General features: G+C 44.1%; 1 protein-coding gene across 1 annotated transcript in view; it reads right to left on the bottom strand.

Annotated features, from left to right (window-relative positions):
* LOC311104315 (Na(+)/H(+) exchange regulatory cofactor NHE-RF1-like) overlaps nt 1-18,471 on the bottom strand; it is a 33,402-nt gene that overhangs the window by 1,657 nt on the left and 13,274 nt on the right. The window contains exons 2-5 of the mRNA XM_084146129.1: nt 7,268-7,438; nt 5,111-5,264; nt 2,033-2,076; nt 459-572 (exon numbers count right to left, since the gene is read on the bottom strand). Of these exons, the coding sequence (XP_084002255.1) occupies nt 459-572; nt 2,033-2,076; nt 5,111-5,264; nt 7,268-7,438 (483 nt within the window). The remainder of the gene's footprint in view (nt 1-458; nt 573-2,032; nt 2,077-5,110; nt 5,265-7,267; nt 7,439-18,471) is intronic.

Below are 18,471 nucleotides of genomic sequence, written 5' to 3'. Positions count from 1 at the left end.
ATCTGGACAGTGAAACCATTTAAATCATCATTATCCCACCCTCTAAAATGATTGACAGGTGACACATTTGACTTATGGCATCAATGTGTCTTAAAATAAATCGATATTATTTTGAAAGAATATCTGTCAAATAATTTGCAAACAGGGAGGGACCAGGATATCTGGTCACAATGCGGACACAATCGTAGATGCAACGGCTACAATGTGGGCACAATCAGAATGTGGATAAGATTAGGACAAAGGACACATGTTAGCACCAAGTATAAACGAGGCTAGAGAGAGAATAAATATATATTTTTATGTTGTAGTAAAGTCTATTTTACAAGAGCGTGCTCAACTACAGACTACTGCTATACATTACTGTGTCACTATGGATACACATTCAGATCATGAGACTTTAGCTGCTTTATGATGCTGCTTCAATGCTGCTTCATGTGTGTTTTCAGGGCGGGACTTACCTCTGTGGGTGGGGTTGTGAGAGAGGCGTTGGAGGAGGTGTTGCTTGGAGACGGGCTGATTGACAGCTTAGAGTCCTGCTCTACCTCTTTGGCCAGTTTTCCATTTACATTCACCTGCAGTGGACACACAGATAGCACGCATCCTTCATGACCTCATGGAGCAAAACATCTAATCAAGCAACAAATCAAATCAAATACAAAGTAGCCAAAGTGGGGGTCAAGTTTGAGAGAACTCTCCATGGAGAGTCTGGCTGCAATATTACATTTGCCCACAGGGAGGCAGACTTGCCTCTACCTGTGCCCCATTCACAAACTGTCTGGCCATGCTGGTTGGGAAGTTGTATGGCATGTCTGGCAGCAGCAGCAGTTTACTAGAGCCTGATTGGCTCAGAGCATTAGAGAAGACGCAATCCCCCTGTCCTGCTATGACAGTGCCTACCTCACCCTAACCTAACATAGCGGACGTAAAATTACCCCACATCTGTTTTTCAGGGGAAACTGTAGTTAGGTTGAAAATACTGTATCCATGAAAACCCGGAAACATCCGCTTTCTGCCGACCCTGCGGAGAGTGACCTCACCCTAACCTCTCTACAATCTCTCTCTCTTATCTCTCTCTTCCTTTCCCTCACCTCTCTACCCTGCCTCCCCTCTCTCTTAATCCAATGTTTTGACTGTTAGACTCAGGGGTTAAGATGATGGTCAATGACTGAGGACTAGGGTCTCACACTACTAACCAGCACCTGTCTTCTTTACAGATAAAGTATATTAGCATAGTATTAACGTAGTAGAGTTAACCTAATGAAATGTTGTACTTCGGTTTGTTGCCAGTGGCCTCACTCTGGGTTTATCTGCCGGTTTGGCAAGCCTCCAAATCTCTGTGTCTTTCTGTCTCTGTGTCTGTGTCTGTGTCTGTGTCTGTGTGTGTGTGTGTGTGTGTGTGTGTGTGTGTGTGTGTGTGCGTTGGCCTGCCCCCTAACTAAGAGATTATGCCCAAATACCTCAGAGGGATTAACATGGTGCTACTGAATTCTCCATGCCTGAACAGCACAGTGTGGCTTTCAGATTCAGGTTATCCAGCAATACCATGTAAACCCTCTACACCTGTCTACCAGGCTCTGAGCACACTATTGAGGGCTACACTAGCCCTGGTACTGTATATCTTACAGACACCTGGACCTGGTTCTGTCAGGGTAGACTGCTCCCCTGCCTCCCTGAGTGAAACTGGAAACAGACAGTATGTTCTATTCAGTCATGAGAGTGCTGGAAGGAGAGAGAGAACCAACCAACACAAAGTAAATACACACTCCACAGTCAAATAAAATAATACTAGTCCACTCCCTAGGAACGCTCAGCTGATAGAGTGCCAGTCAGTGCCAAAGCAGGAGCAGTGAGCCACAGTGTTTCAGTGACCTCCACAATACCAGGAAAAAAGACTCGTTTTGGGAAGTCCACTCTGTGGGAGCGCATTAGCGGCCCCCTCACTCTTTCTCTCTCTTTCGGTCTGTTTCTCTCTCTCTCAAATGTTCGTTTTGTATGATATTAGATCGATAAGGTATTTGGCATCCAGTCTTACCGTCTTCTCCATGTCTCCGTTGACGACAGGCTCAGGCAGAGATCCTGAAAGCAGAAGAGAACACTGCTCAGTCATGGACTCTACACAAACTCACACTCCCTCCTCCATAACAGCTTTTCACAACCATTCAACAACATCTATTCACAGCAATTCTCCAATCTTACAGTCAGTCCTAAATATCCTGTGACTGTCCCACCTCCGTCGTACACCAGAACAGAATGTCAGAGTGACTCATACCCTTGCTCCAGAGAACGGCTCCTATCCAGTTTGGGTTTCATCCCAGTGACACCTACTCTGTTACATAGCGCAGGTATGTGTAGGTCATCCATTATTCAAACAGGGTTGATCTTCACAAAGATGTTCTCTGACCCTGGTTACCTGCCACGCATCATCACGTCCAAACAAGCTGCTGCATATGAAACCCACTACCCTAGTAGCCTTCCTATATCAAATAGCCCTGGTAACAAACTCTCCCCTAACCCTGTCACAAGGGATATTATGGAATGATCTTCACTTGCCTTAGTCAACCATAGAAAGAGACAATACACTATATCTAAACCTGTGTGTCTATCTATCTAAAACAAACAGATACAGTTGACTGATGAACAACTGACCCCTGGTCGGAGCTGGTGTAATACTAAGACGGACCCTTACCTTCCATGCTTCAGTTCCTCTCACACAGACAGACAGACAGACAGACACACAAACAATCAGTGAGATAGTAACCTGTTATCATCTAAAGATAGCCTGACCCTGGTCTGCATCCCCCTGAGCTGTTCTGAGACCTGTTGGAGCTGTCTCTATCTAAGTACCTCTGTGCTCCTTGGGTCCCTCCTCACTGTTCTGAGACCCGTCAGAGCTGTGTCTAAGTACGTCTGTACTTCTTGGGTCCCTTCTCACTGTTTGCACACGGATAAGAGGCTCTTCAGTTCCAATACAGCTAACACTACAGGCTGAGAGGCCACTTGGAGCCAGCGCCTTGGAAACCAAACACAAGTGCTGGCCAGAGGGGTGGCGAAAGGGGAGTGTGGAGTGTGTGTGTCCATCCATGTGTGTGTGTGTGTGTGTGTGTGTGTCTGCCCGCGTGTTCGCGCACACGTGTATGTGTGTGTGTGTGTGTCTGCCCGCGTGTTCGCGCACACGTGTATGTGTGTGTGTGTGTGCGTGTACGTGCTTGAGTGTGTACCAAAGTCACGGTGAGCAGGTACCCTCTGAGTAGGCAACACGAGAGAGCAGTTACCTGGGCAACGCCTCAATGGAATTTTGCTCCTGTTGGGCATTTTTCAGTCAGGTTTAGAAGCCGATAGCAGAAACCAAAGGAAGTTAGATAGGGCTAAGACCTGACCATATATCCCCCTGGATGTAACATAAGTTTCTATCTCCTTTTACTCCTTCACTATACTTATTCAGAGGAGTGGACATAGCATGTCAATCATCAGTAAACTTTGAGGTGTAACCATGGCAATGGACAGCTGTCTATCCAACCAGTGTGGACTCCAACTACAAGAACATTCCTCCATGTAAAACTGAGCAAATTCTTATCACAACAAAGCAACTACTGTATTTTTATTGGTGCACTAAAGAAGCATAAAAAACTCCCAGTTAGGTCAAATAGCATGAAGGACACTAACTGACTTATATTGTCTACTTCTTCCCACCTTCTTATTAATAGGGTTCACTCAGAGGCACAGACAGGGGCACAGACAGGTACCCTTTTTAATAAACAGTATCTTTGGCCTAATCAGGCAGCAGCGCTTCACTGTTGTTTATGGCAGAGCTTCAAGCAGAGGAAATATAAAGGCAGTCTGGGGCAGTGCGTTGTGTGTGGGGGGGGGTTGTGTGTTTGTAGCACACACACACACTGACTAATATGCATGTCCCAGACACAGAGGGAACCGCTTTCCTCCACACCCATATGGTTGTCATAGTGTCGGCTGGGCTGGCATCACTGTTCTATGAGGCCGTTGGCATCAAAGTGGCATTCAGTGTAGCCAGCCAAGTGTTACCATGCGCCATCGCCCTGTTTCAAAAAGTGTTACTTGGGCACAGCTGGCCTCCCAAGCCTAACACAGCTTGACGTTTATTGTCATGAATCTTGCCCTGGAGGCAGAACCGAGCAATTTCCGCTAGATGGGCCAGCTACAAAGTCATTATTGGCTATATTGTACAAATGTATGAAAGCAAAAATGTGCTTTTTGGTCTTATTTTAAGGTTAGGGTTAGCAGTGTGGTTAAGGTTATGGTTATGTTTAAAATCAGATTTTAAGACTTTGTGTCTGTGCCAGCTAGTGACTACTCTGCAGAGCTGCCTCCAGGGCACAATTCATAACAATAAATGCCAACCTATATCCAGACACTCCAGCACTGGAGTCAATTCACAGGCTGAGGCTCCCTCTAGGGGTTTACAGAGGTACAACAGCCTTCCCTTTGTGAAGAGCTCAGTGGTAGTTAGGGGACGTTGCCCCTAGACAGTTGGGGAAGTTTGCATTTAGCCCCTAATAGTGGTTAGCATTCAGGGAGGTTAAGCTGATTCTAGATCTGTACCTAAGAGTTTGGATTTTGTACCTCGAGCAAACAACGTGAGGGGACAGGAAATGAGATGTGCTCAGTGTCTGTGTGTCTCTATGTCTGTGTTCCTTGGCAGAGAGAGAGAGGAGCAGAGGAGCCTGGCCAAGCAGTCAGACAGACGCTTAATCTGCTAGTGTTTACCAAGGACAGGGGGACAGGGGGGTAAGGGATCTGGCCTGAGAGAGAAACCTCTGGGGACTATAGACCTTGAAGGAGGCTGTTAAAGGAGGACTAAGTGGTTGAATCATTATGAGGTGATTGCAGAGGCAAAACGCTCCCTACACTGTGAGGCTGTCTCAGTTCTGATAATGATTCCCATGTCCGTCAGTGATAGTGTGAGTGAAGGGCTTCAGAGGTCTGTCCTCACACACACACAGTGAGGAACGTGCAGGCCGATAACATCCAGTGTGTATGAATGATTGGACATGTATGTCTACAGAAAGGATCACTAACTCAGCCAAACTGCATCAATAGAGTTCTGGCCCTTTCTTGTAGATGTTTCTGGTCTCACCTGTGATGTGTTCTGGGGTGGGAGCGACTCTGCACCTCCTGAAGAAGGCATCTGTGTCTGTGTCCACAACCAGTAGAGAGGTCTCCTCACCACCAGCCTTGATGGCTGCCACCACCTCCGAGTGCTGCTTCCCCTCCACTGCCATACCATTCACCTGGAGAGAGAGGGGGGGGGGGGCAGAGAGAGACAGAGAGAGCGAAAGAGTGTAAGGAACTTCAAAACACACACAAACACAAGAATCATGTCTGCACAAATCAGCTCATGAAGCATTAACTCCTTAGTTGTATAAGTAGTGTAACTATGGTTTACCAAGTCAAAACGGTGAAGGCTAGTCCAACAGCCTAAAACTACAGGTTTCCCTTTCATATCAGCATGATAGTTTGTTCAAGTAACTAACTATTTATGGGAAACTATTTATGGGAAACTATTTCTTGCATATTTCCATTGTTCTCACAAAGAGGACGATAACCTGTTTATCAAAGCAAGGACTCCGTTTTTAATATTATCAGTCTGTTGTCCAGCAGTTCCAAGAAAGGAAATCCTGTCTCTTCACACAAACACAAAATATGCTGCTGCACACACACAGAGAGGAACTGAAGTTCTCCTAGGGGCTTGGGAAACTGGTGTTAAACTCTTCACTGTTGCATAAGAATCTGTAGTACGTAGCCTGAATACAAAATGAAACATTGCTGAAGAGAACAGTGTACAATTCAGGGAAATTGACCAATTCAGGGAAACATAACGGAGTGCAAAAACATTCTACTCTCCTTTCTCTTCATACAGCAGGTTACTGGATAGCAACAACTGCTAGAAGCTAGATAGTGCTTACAACACCATCTCAGCCATAAGGCCATTGGCCCAGCATCTGTCAAAATGGCTTCTGTTCCCCAGACAGCTGAACATTCTGAGGAACCACTGCTGAGATAGCATGTGTGTACTTTGTACGTGTGGGTTTTGTGAGCTCTGAGTGTGTATTTTGTGTGTGTGTGTGTGCATGCATGTTTGTGTGTATGCATGCGTGTGTATCTTTGTGTGTGTGCATGTGCGTGTATCTTTGTGTGTGTGCATGTGCGTGTATGTGTGTGTGCGTGCATGTGTGTGTATCTGTGTGGGTCATAGTGTGGAACTGCCTGTCTACCACAGTCCCAGGAAGGAGACCAAACAATACATGCTTGGGCAGTAACAATAGTTGTCCATTTAACACAAAGAATACAGTCCTCAGTGGGTGGTGGGTGTGTGTGGCTCGCTGGGGGCTGGAAACCTCTCTGACTCAAGGACTCAACTCTCATCTCTTTCCTCTCTCCTTTTCTATGGCAGCCTGACATGGCTGCTGGGCTATAGCAGCAACTCATTTACACAACAGTGGCTAGAGTAGTGAGGGCAGCCATACACACCTGTGACAATACACACACACACACACACACACACACAGCTCTACAGTACTGAGCACTGAGCAGAATAGACTGGGGTGGTGGAGTGCAGACAAGTCACCAGTGACAAAGCTGGATTATCCCTGTCTGAGCTAACTCCCAGTGACAGTTGGGTCCACCTCTACCCTCCTATGAGATTAGGACCCCACACAGAGACTTTTACTGCCCTTCACATTCCTCCTCACTATACACTTCAACTTGAACATGACTGAATTGTGCCAAGGCTATTAGAGACAAGTCCTGTAGTTTTAGAAAAGCTTGCATGACATACAGAAGTATTTTAATCAATACAATTTGAATCAATTTACTACTATACAGTAATAATATTACTGTGCATTGAATACTACTAACAATAGTAATATAATATTACTGTGCATGGATTACTACTAACAATAGTAATATACTATTCCTATACATGGAATACTACTAACAATAGTAATATACTATTCCTATACATGGAATACTACTAACAATAGTAATGTACTATTCCTATACATGGAATACTACTAACAATATTAATGTACTATTCCTATACATGGAATACTACTAACAATAGTAATATACTATTACTATACATGGAATAATACTAACAATAGTAATATACTATTACTATACATGGAATACTACTAACAATAGTAATATACTATTACTTTACATGGAATAATAATAATAATAATAATAATAATACAGTATGATGCCAGAGGTCAAAGGTGAGCTAGATAGTTACCTGTACTATCTTGTCCTTGGCCAGCAGGCCAGACCTCTGTGCAGGTGAGTCCTCGTCCACTGCTCTGATGTACTGGCCTGGTCTGGCCTTCTCACTGTGCAGGTTGAAGCCGTAGCCATTAGGCCCCTTCTTGATCACACACAGACGCGGCCTCAGCTCACTCTGCAAGTCCTGAGGAACAGATGAAGCACAGTTAAGTTGAATATCAGCCTTTTGGAGAATCTACTTTCTCCTTCCACTCTCCTGTTTTCCTGTGCTAAGATAATGAATAACATTAACAAAACGTACATGAAATGATTCACATGCACAAAAATATGATTTTTTCTACCATTAATACCTAATACATCCCAATATGGGGCAGCAGGTAGCCAAGCGGTATTGGACCAGTAACCAAAAAGCCGCTGGTTCGAATCCCCGAGCCAGTGAGCAAGGCAGTTAACTCCCCAACTACAACTGCTCCCCGGACTCCTATGATGAGGACGTCAATTAAGAGGGGTTGGGTTAAATGCAGAAGACACATTTCGGTTGAATGGATTCCGTTGTGCAACTGACTAGATATCCCTTTCCCTTTCCCTATGTCCGGTATGCTGATATGGTATGAAATGCAGTAATAGGCTACATTTAAGACCATGACTCTGACATTCATGATCAAATAAGACTAAAATTACACCAGAGGAAGGAAAGGAGTCTGACAGAATAGGAGGGTGTACAGAGCATGTGACTGGAGCTGTGTTAGTGTAGGGAGGACTGGGATGGGCTGGAGCCAGGAGGCATGGAGCCACTACCCCGGCCTAAGGAAGGGCCAGTTCCTGAGGGCCAGTCCCTTGTGTTGTGTGAGCCCAGTCAGCCCAGTGAGCCCAGGGCAGGACAATAGCAGGCTGGGAGGTGACCCCTGTCCTCCTGCCTCTCTGAGATGACAGGAAGACATTGCACTGTGTCATCCAGGAAAAAACTCTACCAAGTCCAGCTACTCCCATCCGTCAGGTAAGAGAACACAAGCAGTTTCTTTTTTTAGTAACAGGACCTTTTACAGAGTTTTACAAAGTCCTCAGGGAATGTTAAAATGTAGGTGCAGAGCTAAATACAGCACATATATAAAACAGGAGCCAACAAATGACACATAATCATAATCAATGTCTCTCTGACCCAACAACCCCATACTGCCCCTATTGGCCAATACGATTATTGACGTAATCAGTTTTTCCAAATACACTTTTGACAAGACTTTGATTGAGGCCTATAATTGAGATTATAGAAACCATCAGCCAATCACACACACACACACACACACACACACACACACACACACACACACACACACACACACCATCAAAGCTGAGCAGTAATGAATGCCCAATGGCCTTTGTCTTATGTAAGTTGGTTGCAGACTTAAGGAGGAGTAGAGAGCTGTATTAGTCAGTCCAATCAGTGCGTAAAAAAAAGGGGCAGGCTGCTGGGTGGAGAGCTGTAGTCACTGAGACTCAGAACGGAAGAAGCCTTTTGTTTAAGGAATCGCACACAAAGCCTTCCCCCCTCCAACGAGCAGCAGCCTCTCCCTCTGTGGAGTAGAGGTCCAGGAAAAGACAGGTTTCCTGAAGACTCCACCTGCTTCCCGCTTTCAGGAATGGCCCAGGCAAAGCCCCTCACCCACAACCCATACGGTCCCTCAGCCATCTCAAGACGCAACAGCCTGAGAGCTAACTAGTCTATCATAAAGAGACTAGACCGTTCAGTAGACCATTCTTGCTGTCAAAGACAAATACTGGTCCTCTCTGAGACAACATCAATAATGCTGGGGCTGGGCAGAGCTTCAATGAGGCTCAACTGCCCCCTGAATTCACTACATGTCTCTGTAGGAGGTTCTAGTCAGAGGAACAGAGTTGAACATGGCTAGGAGGATAGGGAGCAGCAGCGTGCCAAACACTGATCCTGCCAATCAGACACGCCGAGTGAAGTGGACCGTGTGTGCGAAATGTGCATCAACTTAAGTTGAGTCCCTCTGCATCTGATGAAACTGACAACCATCTTACAGTACCAGTCAAAAGTTTGGATACACCTACTCATTCAAGGGTTTTTCTGTATTTTTACATTGTAGAATAATAGTGAAGACATCAAAACTATGAAATAGCTCATATGGAATCATGTAGTAACCCAAAAAGTGTGCAAAGCTGTCATCAAGGCAAAGGGTGGCTATTTGAAGAATCTCAAATATAAAACATAATTTGATTTGTTTAACACTTTTTTGGTTACTACATGATTCCATGTCTTATTTCATAGTTTTGATGTCTCCACTATTATTCTACAATGTAAAAAATTGTAAAAAAATTAAGAAAAACCCTTGAATGAGTAGGTGTGTCCAAACTTTGGACTGGTAGTGTAAATGTTAATCTGGTCTGATTCTCCTCCATGTTCTTCATTCCAGACCTCCATATAAAATATACATTCCAAACTGTGAGTAAATCAAAATCAACTGTCACAACATATCAATAAAGATCAAAAGAGCATATTTAGAGGGAAAGTAGAAAAAATTGGAAAGTATGCAGAAAAAGGACATTAATTGGAACTAAATTCTCCCTGAGTAACTCTTGGTGTGGTCCCTCCCTACCCGAAGGCCAAAGTCCTGGTTAAACTGAAAAAGCTGGTTACAGTGGTTTCTCTGCTTCCTGTTTTTGGTGTGTAATCGCTATTTTGCTACATAATTAAACGCAAACTGCAAACTGTACACCACAAAGGATTTTCCCTTCAAAATGAAGAAGAGCAATCTAACGACCGAGGGTGCACCTGCATCCTACAAACTGAAGGCTAGAAACACGGGGTCATGGAGGGTCATGTAAGCTAAGAAAAATACAGCATGACTTAATGATGTCCTTCTGGTATGAAGATCCCATCGACTGTCCACTGCACAAGTCTTACCACACATTTTAGAGACGAGCACTAAGCAGTGTCTGACAAGGACAGATCAGTTTTAGTCCAATTGGAGTGCTATTACTCTTAAAGGTGCACTATGCAGAAATTGCTCTGCCATTTCCTGTTTGCTCAAATTCTAATAGCTCGCCTAATTTCAATTAATGTAACAAAACAAGCAAGTATAGCATAGAAAATCATTGTACCATCGAAATCGCTTTGAAATATATTTTCCATAACCACTATTTGAAGCTGGTGTACAAAACCGAAAGTAAAAGACGCAAAAATGTAACTTAAGAACGGGAAGCATAGAAATAGTGCACATAGAACAGATCTACTGTGTCTTAGACTTGCTTTCAATGAGAATGACAGATCTATAACTCAGATTTCTATGTGAATTTGGTCAGGTCTCCTAAAAAAGTTACATATTGCAGCTTTAATAACAGGCATTCACAGCAGAACACAGCCAGGAAGGATGAGGTCAACTGGCCAACGTCGAGCGTCCCTTCCAACCAACAGAAAGGGACCATGGCAGGGTGGCAGGGATAACAGAAGACAGTTTGTGTCGGGAGCAGGGAAGAATCTTCGGGAGGGCACGGAATCTGTGGAATCTGCTGCACACACACAAACCAGGGCCTTTTACTGGGGAGGAAACCATGCTTCACTCCTACTGCATGTCCTGTGTGTGTGTGTGTGTGTGTGTGTGTGTGTGTGTGTGTGTGTGTGTGTGTGTGTGTGTGTGTGTGTGCACACTCAACCTCTCCACTGCAGGAAGTGAGTAATGCATGGAAGATACCGTAAGAACAACAGTCACCTGCAGTGGTCAGCTATCAAAACAGTCAGCCCAAACAGACAGCTTTCCAGTCACCCCTCCGCCCCGCGCAATAGCCTGGGCCCCATTCAGTAGGCACTAAACAGGAGAAAACAACCTAGCTTTGACAGAATATAGGGAATATCCATCGCAAATGCCATAGTGTGCTATTGGAGAATATCAGGTGACTGTCTCTGTATTAGAAAAGTCTCCCACATGAAACCAATATTTATTTTAGATAAGCTTAGCCCTGACATGAGTTCAGTCTCAGGTCAGAAATATTTGTATAATCTTTTCACTCTTTATTTTGTTTTGAATGGTTCCCTGAGCCTAGTTCTCTCTATCAAGACATAATATTTGGAGAATGTGGGAGAAGAACGCTGGAAAGTACGTCCAATTCGGGAGAGGTAGTTACTGGTTCCAAATGGGAAGGGTTTGGTCATGGTAACCACTCAGGTGGGGGAAGGTTGACCAACAATTACATAGTTAACATTCAATTCAATTCATTAGATCATATTAAGCCATCTTTCTATCTCGTTTTAAGAAATGAAACATTCCTGTGGTAATTATATACTGTAAATAGGAATATTGTGTGCTATAACTCCTGAAGAGTTGTCTCTAGGCCTATACCTTGCTCAACATGTTCCTTTAAAGCTCCCTGAGATCTCACATATGGACACCTTGAGCTCCAATCATGTTGAGTTCAGTGACCTCTCAGGAATATCCATCCTCTCATCCCTATCACCCACACCTACATATCTACACCACCTTGTGTTGTTTGCTTGGTGGTGTTCTATATGGGGAGGTTTCTAACAGTCACAATCACTGGGGTCTGTGTTCTCACAGAGGAAAGTCATTATCTCCAGTCAACTGAGAAGCAACACCTCATGAATAGCAGTTTAATACAGGGAGAGAAGCTGAGACAACAGTTACAACACAGTTAGTATTAACATTTATGTGAATAAATGACAAGGTTTTACATATCCTGAATCATCAGAAATAACCATCTTAGTAAGCATTTTAAAAGCCAGAGAAAGTATTGTGCTTTGTGGACTATTTTAAATGCTTAGGAATAGATTTCATGTACAGTAAGGTTAAGAGAATGGGTTCCTAGCTGAACACATTCACTGGATGACGATGACACAACCTTTTCCATCATGAGGGAAGTGCGCAGCACAGCACAGGAACTGTTGCTACTTCTTTCCTGAAGCATACTCTTCCCTCTGTATTCAACTTCCTCACATAAAAGAGAAATCAATATACAATACAAATACACACCCCTACACCTGCAGTCCCACTGGTTACAGCACTCACATCTAACACACAGAAGACGTGGAAAAAACAAACTGCCATTTTCCATCCTGCCCACAGCTTGACTGATAAGAATGAATTGGTTTGATTACGCTTCCAGTGTAAATTAGAGACGGTGACTAATGGGCATTTCTACCTGCTGGTTACTGAAACCATCAAGCAAATGTGACAGCACTATTTTACAGCTACAAGGATTTAGAGGCACACAGACGTACAGAGGCTCATCCCTTTCTAAAGCCGTGACTTACAGTAAGTCAGTGGTCGGAGCTGTTCTGACAGGTCGTTGGCTGTCACCAGAGAGAACGATAGAGGACTCTAGTGCCTGAAAAGCCCATTTTAGCATGGGCAGCACCATTGAGGACTTTCAACATTTTGAAGTTAAGGAAGGATCACATAATTCCATCCAGGAGGGATCAGCCAATGAATTATACTAGTGAGCAAACATTCCATAACGGCAGGTGTCAGTAAATCACCAACCTTGGCTTTATACCTGTTCAAACAACACACTCCAGGTGGCAGTATGCACACTTTCAGTTTGTTTACCAACTCATAGAAGTAGAAGAAAACTGACTACTTCAAAATAGAGATGATCTCAATGGCGCTACCTGTGCGCTCACAGACGCCATAATGGGACAGATGCAAAGAAAAGTCCTCTGTCATTCTCTATGGCTGTCACATGGAGGGACTCACTAACACATTCTACATGGAGTTGACAGGAGGGAGGAGAAGCAGTACCTTACCAAGAACCATCTCTACTCTCTTTTTTTTTAGGGCAGGAAAATAATGTGATCACCATCATCTGTGGCCGCTGACTGTTGACACGTGTGCTCAACCAGAAACCTAGTTTCATATGAACAAGTGCAACACTTTCATTATGAACACATCAACCAACCTTGGGGTCTTACTTGAAACCGACTAAAAGCGATTGAGTCATAATTCAAAACCAGGCTTTCCCTTACTGACAATTGTGCCAAATGTTTTACTATGGGTTGATGCAAGAATACAACTGCAATCATGTCATCATCATCATCCAGTCCAAGTCTAGGAAGGGGACCTATGGAGCAGTTAGCTCATTGGAGAGAATGAGACATACAGTTGAAGTCGGAAGTTTACATACACTTAGGTTGGAGTCATTAAAACTCGTTTTTCAACCACTCGGAAGTTTACATACACCTTAGCCAAATACATTTAAACTCAGTTTTTCACAATTCCTGACCTTTAATCCAGTAAAAAGTACCTGTCTGAGGTCAGTTAGGATCACCACTTTATTTTAAGAACGTGAAATGTCAGAATAATAGTAGAGAGAATGATTTCTTTCAGCTTTGATTTCTTTCATCACATTCCCAGTGGGTCAGAAGTTTACATACACTCAATTAGTATTTGGTAGCATTGCCTTTAAATTGTTTAACTTGGGTCAAACGTTTCGGGTAGCCTTCCAGAAGCTTCCCACAATAAGTTGGGTGAATTCTGGCCCATTCCTCCTGACAGAGCTGGTGTAACTGTGTCAGGTTTGTAGGCCTCCTTGCTCGCACACGCTTTTTCAGTTCTACCCACACATTTTCTATAGGATTGAGGTCAGGGCTTTGTGATGGCCACTCCAATACCTTGACTTTGTTGTCCTTAAGCCATTTTGCCACAACTTTGAAAGTATGCTTGGGGTCATTGACCATTTGTAAGACCCATTTGCGACCAAGCTTTAACTTCCTGACTGATGTCTTGAGATGTTGCTTCAATATATCCACATAATTTTCCTTCCTCATGATGCCATCTATTTTGTGAAGTGCACCAGTCCCTCCTGCAGCAAAGCAACCCACAACATGATGCTGCCACCCCTGTGCTTCACGGTTGGGATGGTGTTCTTCGGCTTGCAAGCCTGCCCCTTTTTCCTCCAAACATAACGATAGTCATTATTGCCAAACAGTTCTATTTTTGTTTCATCAGACCAGAGGACATTTCTCCAAAAAGTACGATCTTTGTCCCCATGTGCAGTTGCAAACCGTAGTCTGGCTTTTATATGGCGGTTTTGGAGCAGTGGCTTCTTCCTTGCTGAGCGGCCTTTAAGGTTATGTCGATATAGGACTCGTTTTACTGGATATAGATACTTTTGTACCCGTTTCCTTCAGCATCTTCACAAGGTCCTTTGCTGTTGTTCTGGGATTGATTTGCACTTTTCGCACCAAAGTATGTTCATCTCTAGGAGACAGAACGCGTCTCCTTCCTGAGCGGTATGACGGCTGCGTGGTCCCATGGTGTTTATACTTGCGTACTATTGTTTGTACAGATGAACGTGGTACCTTCAGGCGTTTGGAAATTGCTCCCAAGGATGAACCAGGTCTACCATTTTTTTTCTGAGGTCTTGGCTGATTTCTTTGGATTTTCCCATGATGTCAAGCAAAGAGGCACTGAGTTTGAAGGTAGGCCTTGAAATACATCCACAGGTACACCTCCAATTGACTCAAATGATGTCAATTAGCCTATCAGAAGCTTCTAAAGCCATGACATAATTTTCTGGAATTTTCCAAGCTGTTTAAAGGCACAGTCAACTTAGTGTATGTAAACTTCTGACCCACTGGAATTGTGATACAGTGAATTATAAGTGAAATAATCTGACTGTAAACAATTGTTGAAAAAATTACTTGTTTCATGCACAAAGTAGATGTCCTAACCGACTTGGCAAAACTATAGTTTGTTAACAAGAAATTTGTGGAGTGGTTGAAAAACAAGTTTTAATGACGCATTTGACCTTTCCATTGTTTTAACGATGTAGGATTGTTATTTTTTCCAGATGAGTGATCAGAAGAGAACTGTCCAGCCCATCGGGTATCTCACTACACCCCCATATGCCATGTCTTGAAATATGCAGACAGACAGATTAAAAGTACATTTACATTGTAATTCTTCTGAAAGCCAACTTTCTAACTCTGGACATAACTTTTGGACTTTATAGCATTCCCAGAACGCATGGATTATTGAGTAATTGTTAGTTTTACAATTAAGACATGACTCTGCCCTTGTGCTGTAGAATTTGTGAAGGGCTGGAAAACCACTGTAGGCCTACTGCACATGCTAACAAACCAGCCTGAACATGCTAACTAACCAACACACACGCCAACAAGCGAACCTGTAAAAAGGTACTATCTAGAACCTAAAAGGGTTCTTCAGCTGTCCCCATAGGAAAACCCTTTGTAGAACCCTTTTTGGTACTAGGTAAACCCTTTTGGGTTCCATGTAGAACCCTTTCCACAGAGGGTTCTACATGGAACCCAAAAGGGTTTTCTACCTGTAACCAAACAAGGGTTCTCCTATGGGGACAGCTGAAGAACCCTTTTGGAACCCTTTTTTCTAAGAGTACAGTCTATCTACACACAACTATTCACCAACATCCTTAAGCCTGATATGCTCAACTATCTGCAGCTGCTGGTGATGCTTCTTTATTAATCTATCTCTTCTGAAAGTTAGAGATCTGACAGCCCCCACCCAGAGCATGATGTAACCCAGTTCAACGTAACGTTACCCCCTCAGGAAGTACTACATGCCAGAAAGGTACAGTATCACCAGAGCTTCTGTTTAACTGGCACCACACAGCTGCAACACCTCAAACCACAGCTCTACTGAATACTCCTGACAAAGATCTGCCACTAAAACTGACTGACCTTGTTTATACCTGGTATACACAAACCAACCAAAATCACACCTGGAGAAACTGGAGAACACTTATTTCACTCTTCAGTTGATACTTACCTGATATGAATCCATATTTACTATTTACCTATACCCCTGTCATGGGCAGTAAGATGGAGGACCACAGAGCTTCACTGTCTCTTCAGCACCTGAGTCAATGATTGACAGCAGAGATGGCATCCCATAAAAACCTGATCTGATGTGGAGAGCTGTAAAACACCATGATGAGCTCTAGTAAAACATCTGAAAGGTTAATGTTCTCACGCAATTTGCATCCTCTCATTCTCTTCCCCTGACCATATTTATAATATAATAATATATAATACACTGCTCAAAAAAATAAAGGGAACACTTAAACAACACAATGTAACTCCAAGTCAATCACACTTCTGTGAAATCAAACTGTCCACTTAGGAAGCAACACTGATTGACAATACATTTCACATGCTGTTGTGCAAATGGAATAGACAACAGGTGGAAATTATAGGCAATTAGCAAGACACCCCCAATAAAGAAGTGGTTCTGCAGGTGGTGACCACAGACCACTTCTCAGTTCCTATGCTTCCTGGCTGATTTTTTGGTCACTTTTGAATGCTGGCGGTGCTTTCACTCTAGTGGTAGCATGAGACGGAGTCTACAACCCACACAAGTGGCTAAGGTAGTGCAGCTCATCCAGGATGGCACATCAATGCGAGCTGTGGCAAGAAGGTTTGCTGTGTCTGTCAGCGTAGTGTCCAGAGCATGGAGGCGCTACCAGGAGACAGGCCAGTACATCAGGAGACGTGGAGGAGGCCGTAGGAGGGCAACAACCCAGCAGCAGGACCGCTACCTCCGCCTTTGTGCAAGGAGGAGCAGGAGGAGCACTGCCAGAGCCCTGCAAAATGACCTCCAGCAGGCCACAAATGTGCATGTGTCTGCTCAAACGGTCAGAAACAGACTCCATGAGGGTGGTAGGGGGCCCGATGTCCACAGGTGGGGGTTGTGCTTACAGCCCAACACCGTGCAGGACGTTTGGCATTTGCCAGAAAACACCAAGATTGGCAAATTCGCCACTGGCGCCCTGTGCTCTTCACAGATGAAAGCAGGTTCACACTGAGCACATGTGACAGACGTGACAGAGTCTGGAGACGCCGTGGAGAACGTTCTGCTGCCTGCAACATCATCCAGCATGACCGGTTTGGCGGTGGGTCAGTCATGGTGTGGGGTGGCATTTCTTTGGGGGGCCGCACAGCCCTCCATGTGCTCGCCAGAGGTAGCCTGACTGCCATTAGGTACCGAGATGAGATCCTCAGACCCCTTGTGAGACCATATGCTGGTGCGGTTGGCCCTGGGTTCCTCCTAATGCAAGACAATGCTAGACCTCATGTGGCTGGAGTGTGTCAGCAGTTCCTGCAAGAGGAAGGCATTAATGCTATGGACTGGCCCGCCCGTTCCCCAGACCTGAATCCAATTGAGAACATCTGGGACATCATGTCTCGCTCCATCCACCAACGCCACGTTGCACCACAGACTGTCCAGGAGTTGGCGGATGCTTTAGTCCAGGTCTGGGAGGAGATCCCTCAGGAGACCATCCGCCACCTCATCAGGAGCATGCCCAGGCGTTGTAGGGAGGTCATACAGGCACGTGGAGGCCACACACACTACTGAGCCTCATTTTGACTTGTTTTAAGGACATTACATCAAAGTTGGATCAGCCTGTAGTGTGGTTTTCCACTTTAATTTTGAGGGTGACTCCAAATCCAGACCTTCATGGGTTGATAAATTTGATTTTCATTGATAGTTTGTGTGATTTTGTTGTCAGCACATTCAACTATGTAAAGAAAAAATGATTTAATAAGATTATTTCATTCATTCAGATCTAGGATGTGTTGTTTAAGTGTTCCCTTTATTTTTTTGAGCAGTGTATAATATATAATATGCCATTTAGCAGACGCTTTTATCCTTAGTGACTTACAGTCATGCGTGCATACATTTTTGTATATTTGACCCAGAGGGCCTTTCTAATGGAACACTAAGGCAGCTGTCAAAGTCAACACCTCATCTTGAAAACAGCTTCATACACCATGCCAGCGGCTGCCACTCTGCCAGATGCCTGGTTAATATTTTCCCCATCTGAAGACAGTGGAGGACTGAAGTGTATCTACTGTGTATTTAACAGGACATCATCATACTTTAGCCACGTAATGTGTGTCATTATTAATACAGAATGCCAGGGTCTCTGAGTGACTCAACTACAGGGCAACATCCAGGAAAAAGACTAATGTTAAATCATGTTATTCTTAAGCAATAAGGCCCGAGGGGGGGGGTCGTATATGGCCAATATACCATGATTAAGGGCTGTGCTTATGCACGACGCAACACGGAGTACCTGGATACAGCCCTTAGCCGTGGTATAATGGCAATATACCACAAAAACCAGAGGTGTCTTATTGCTATTATAAAAACTGGTTACCAACGTAATTAGAGCAGTAAAAATACATGTTTTGTCATACCCATG

The sequence above is a fragment of the Coregonus lavaretus genome (assembly GCF_964263955.1).
Source record: "Coregonus lavaretus genome assembly, chromosome: 28".
In the NCBI taxonomy this organism is placed as follows: Eukaryota; Metazoa; Chordata; class Actinopteri; order Salmoniformes; family Salmonidae; genus Coregonus; species Coregonus lavaretus.
Note: the sequence above shows the minus strand (reverse complement) of the source record. Positions and strands in the feature narration are given on the sequence as shown.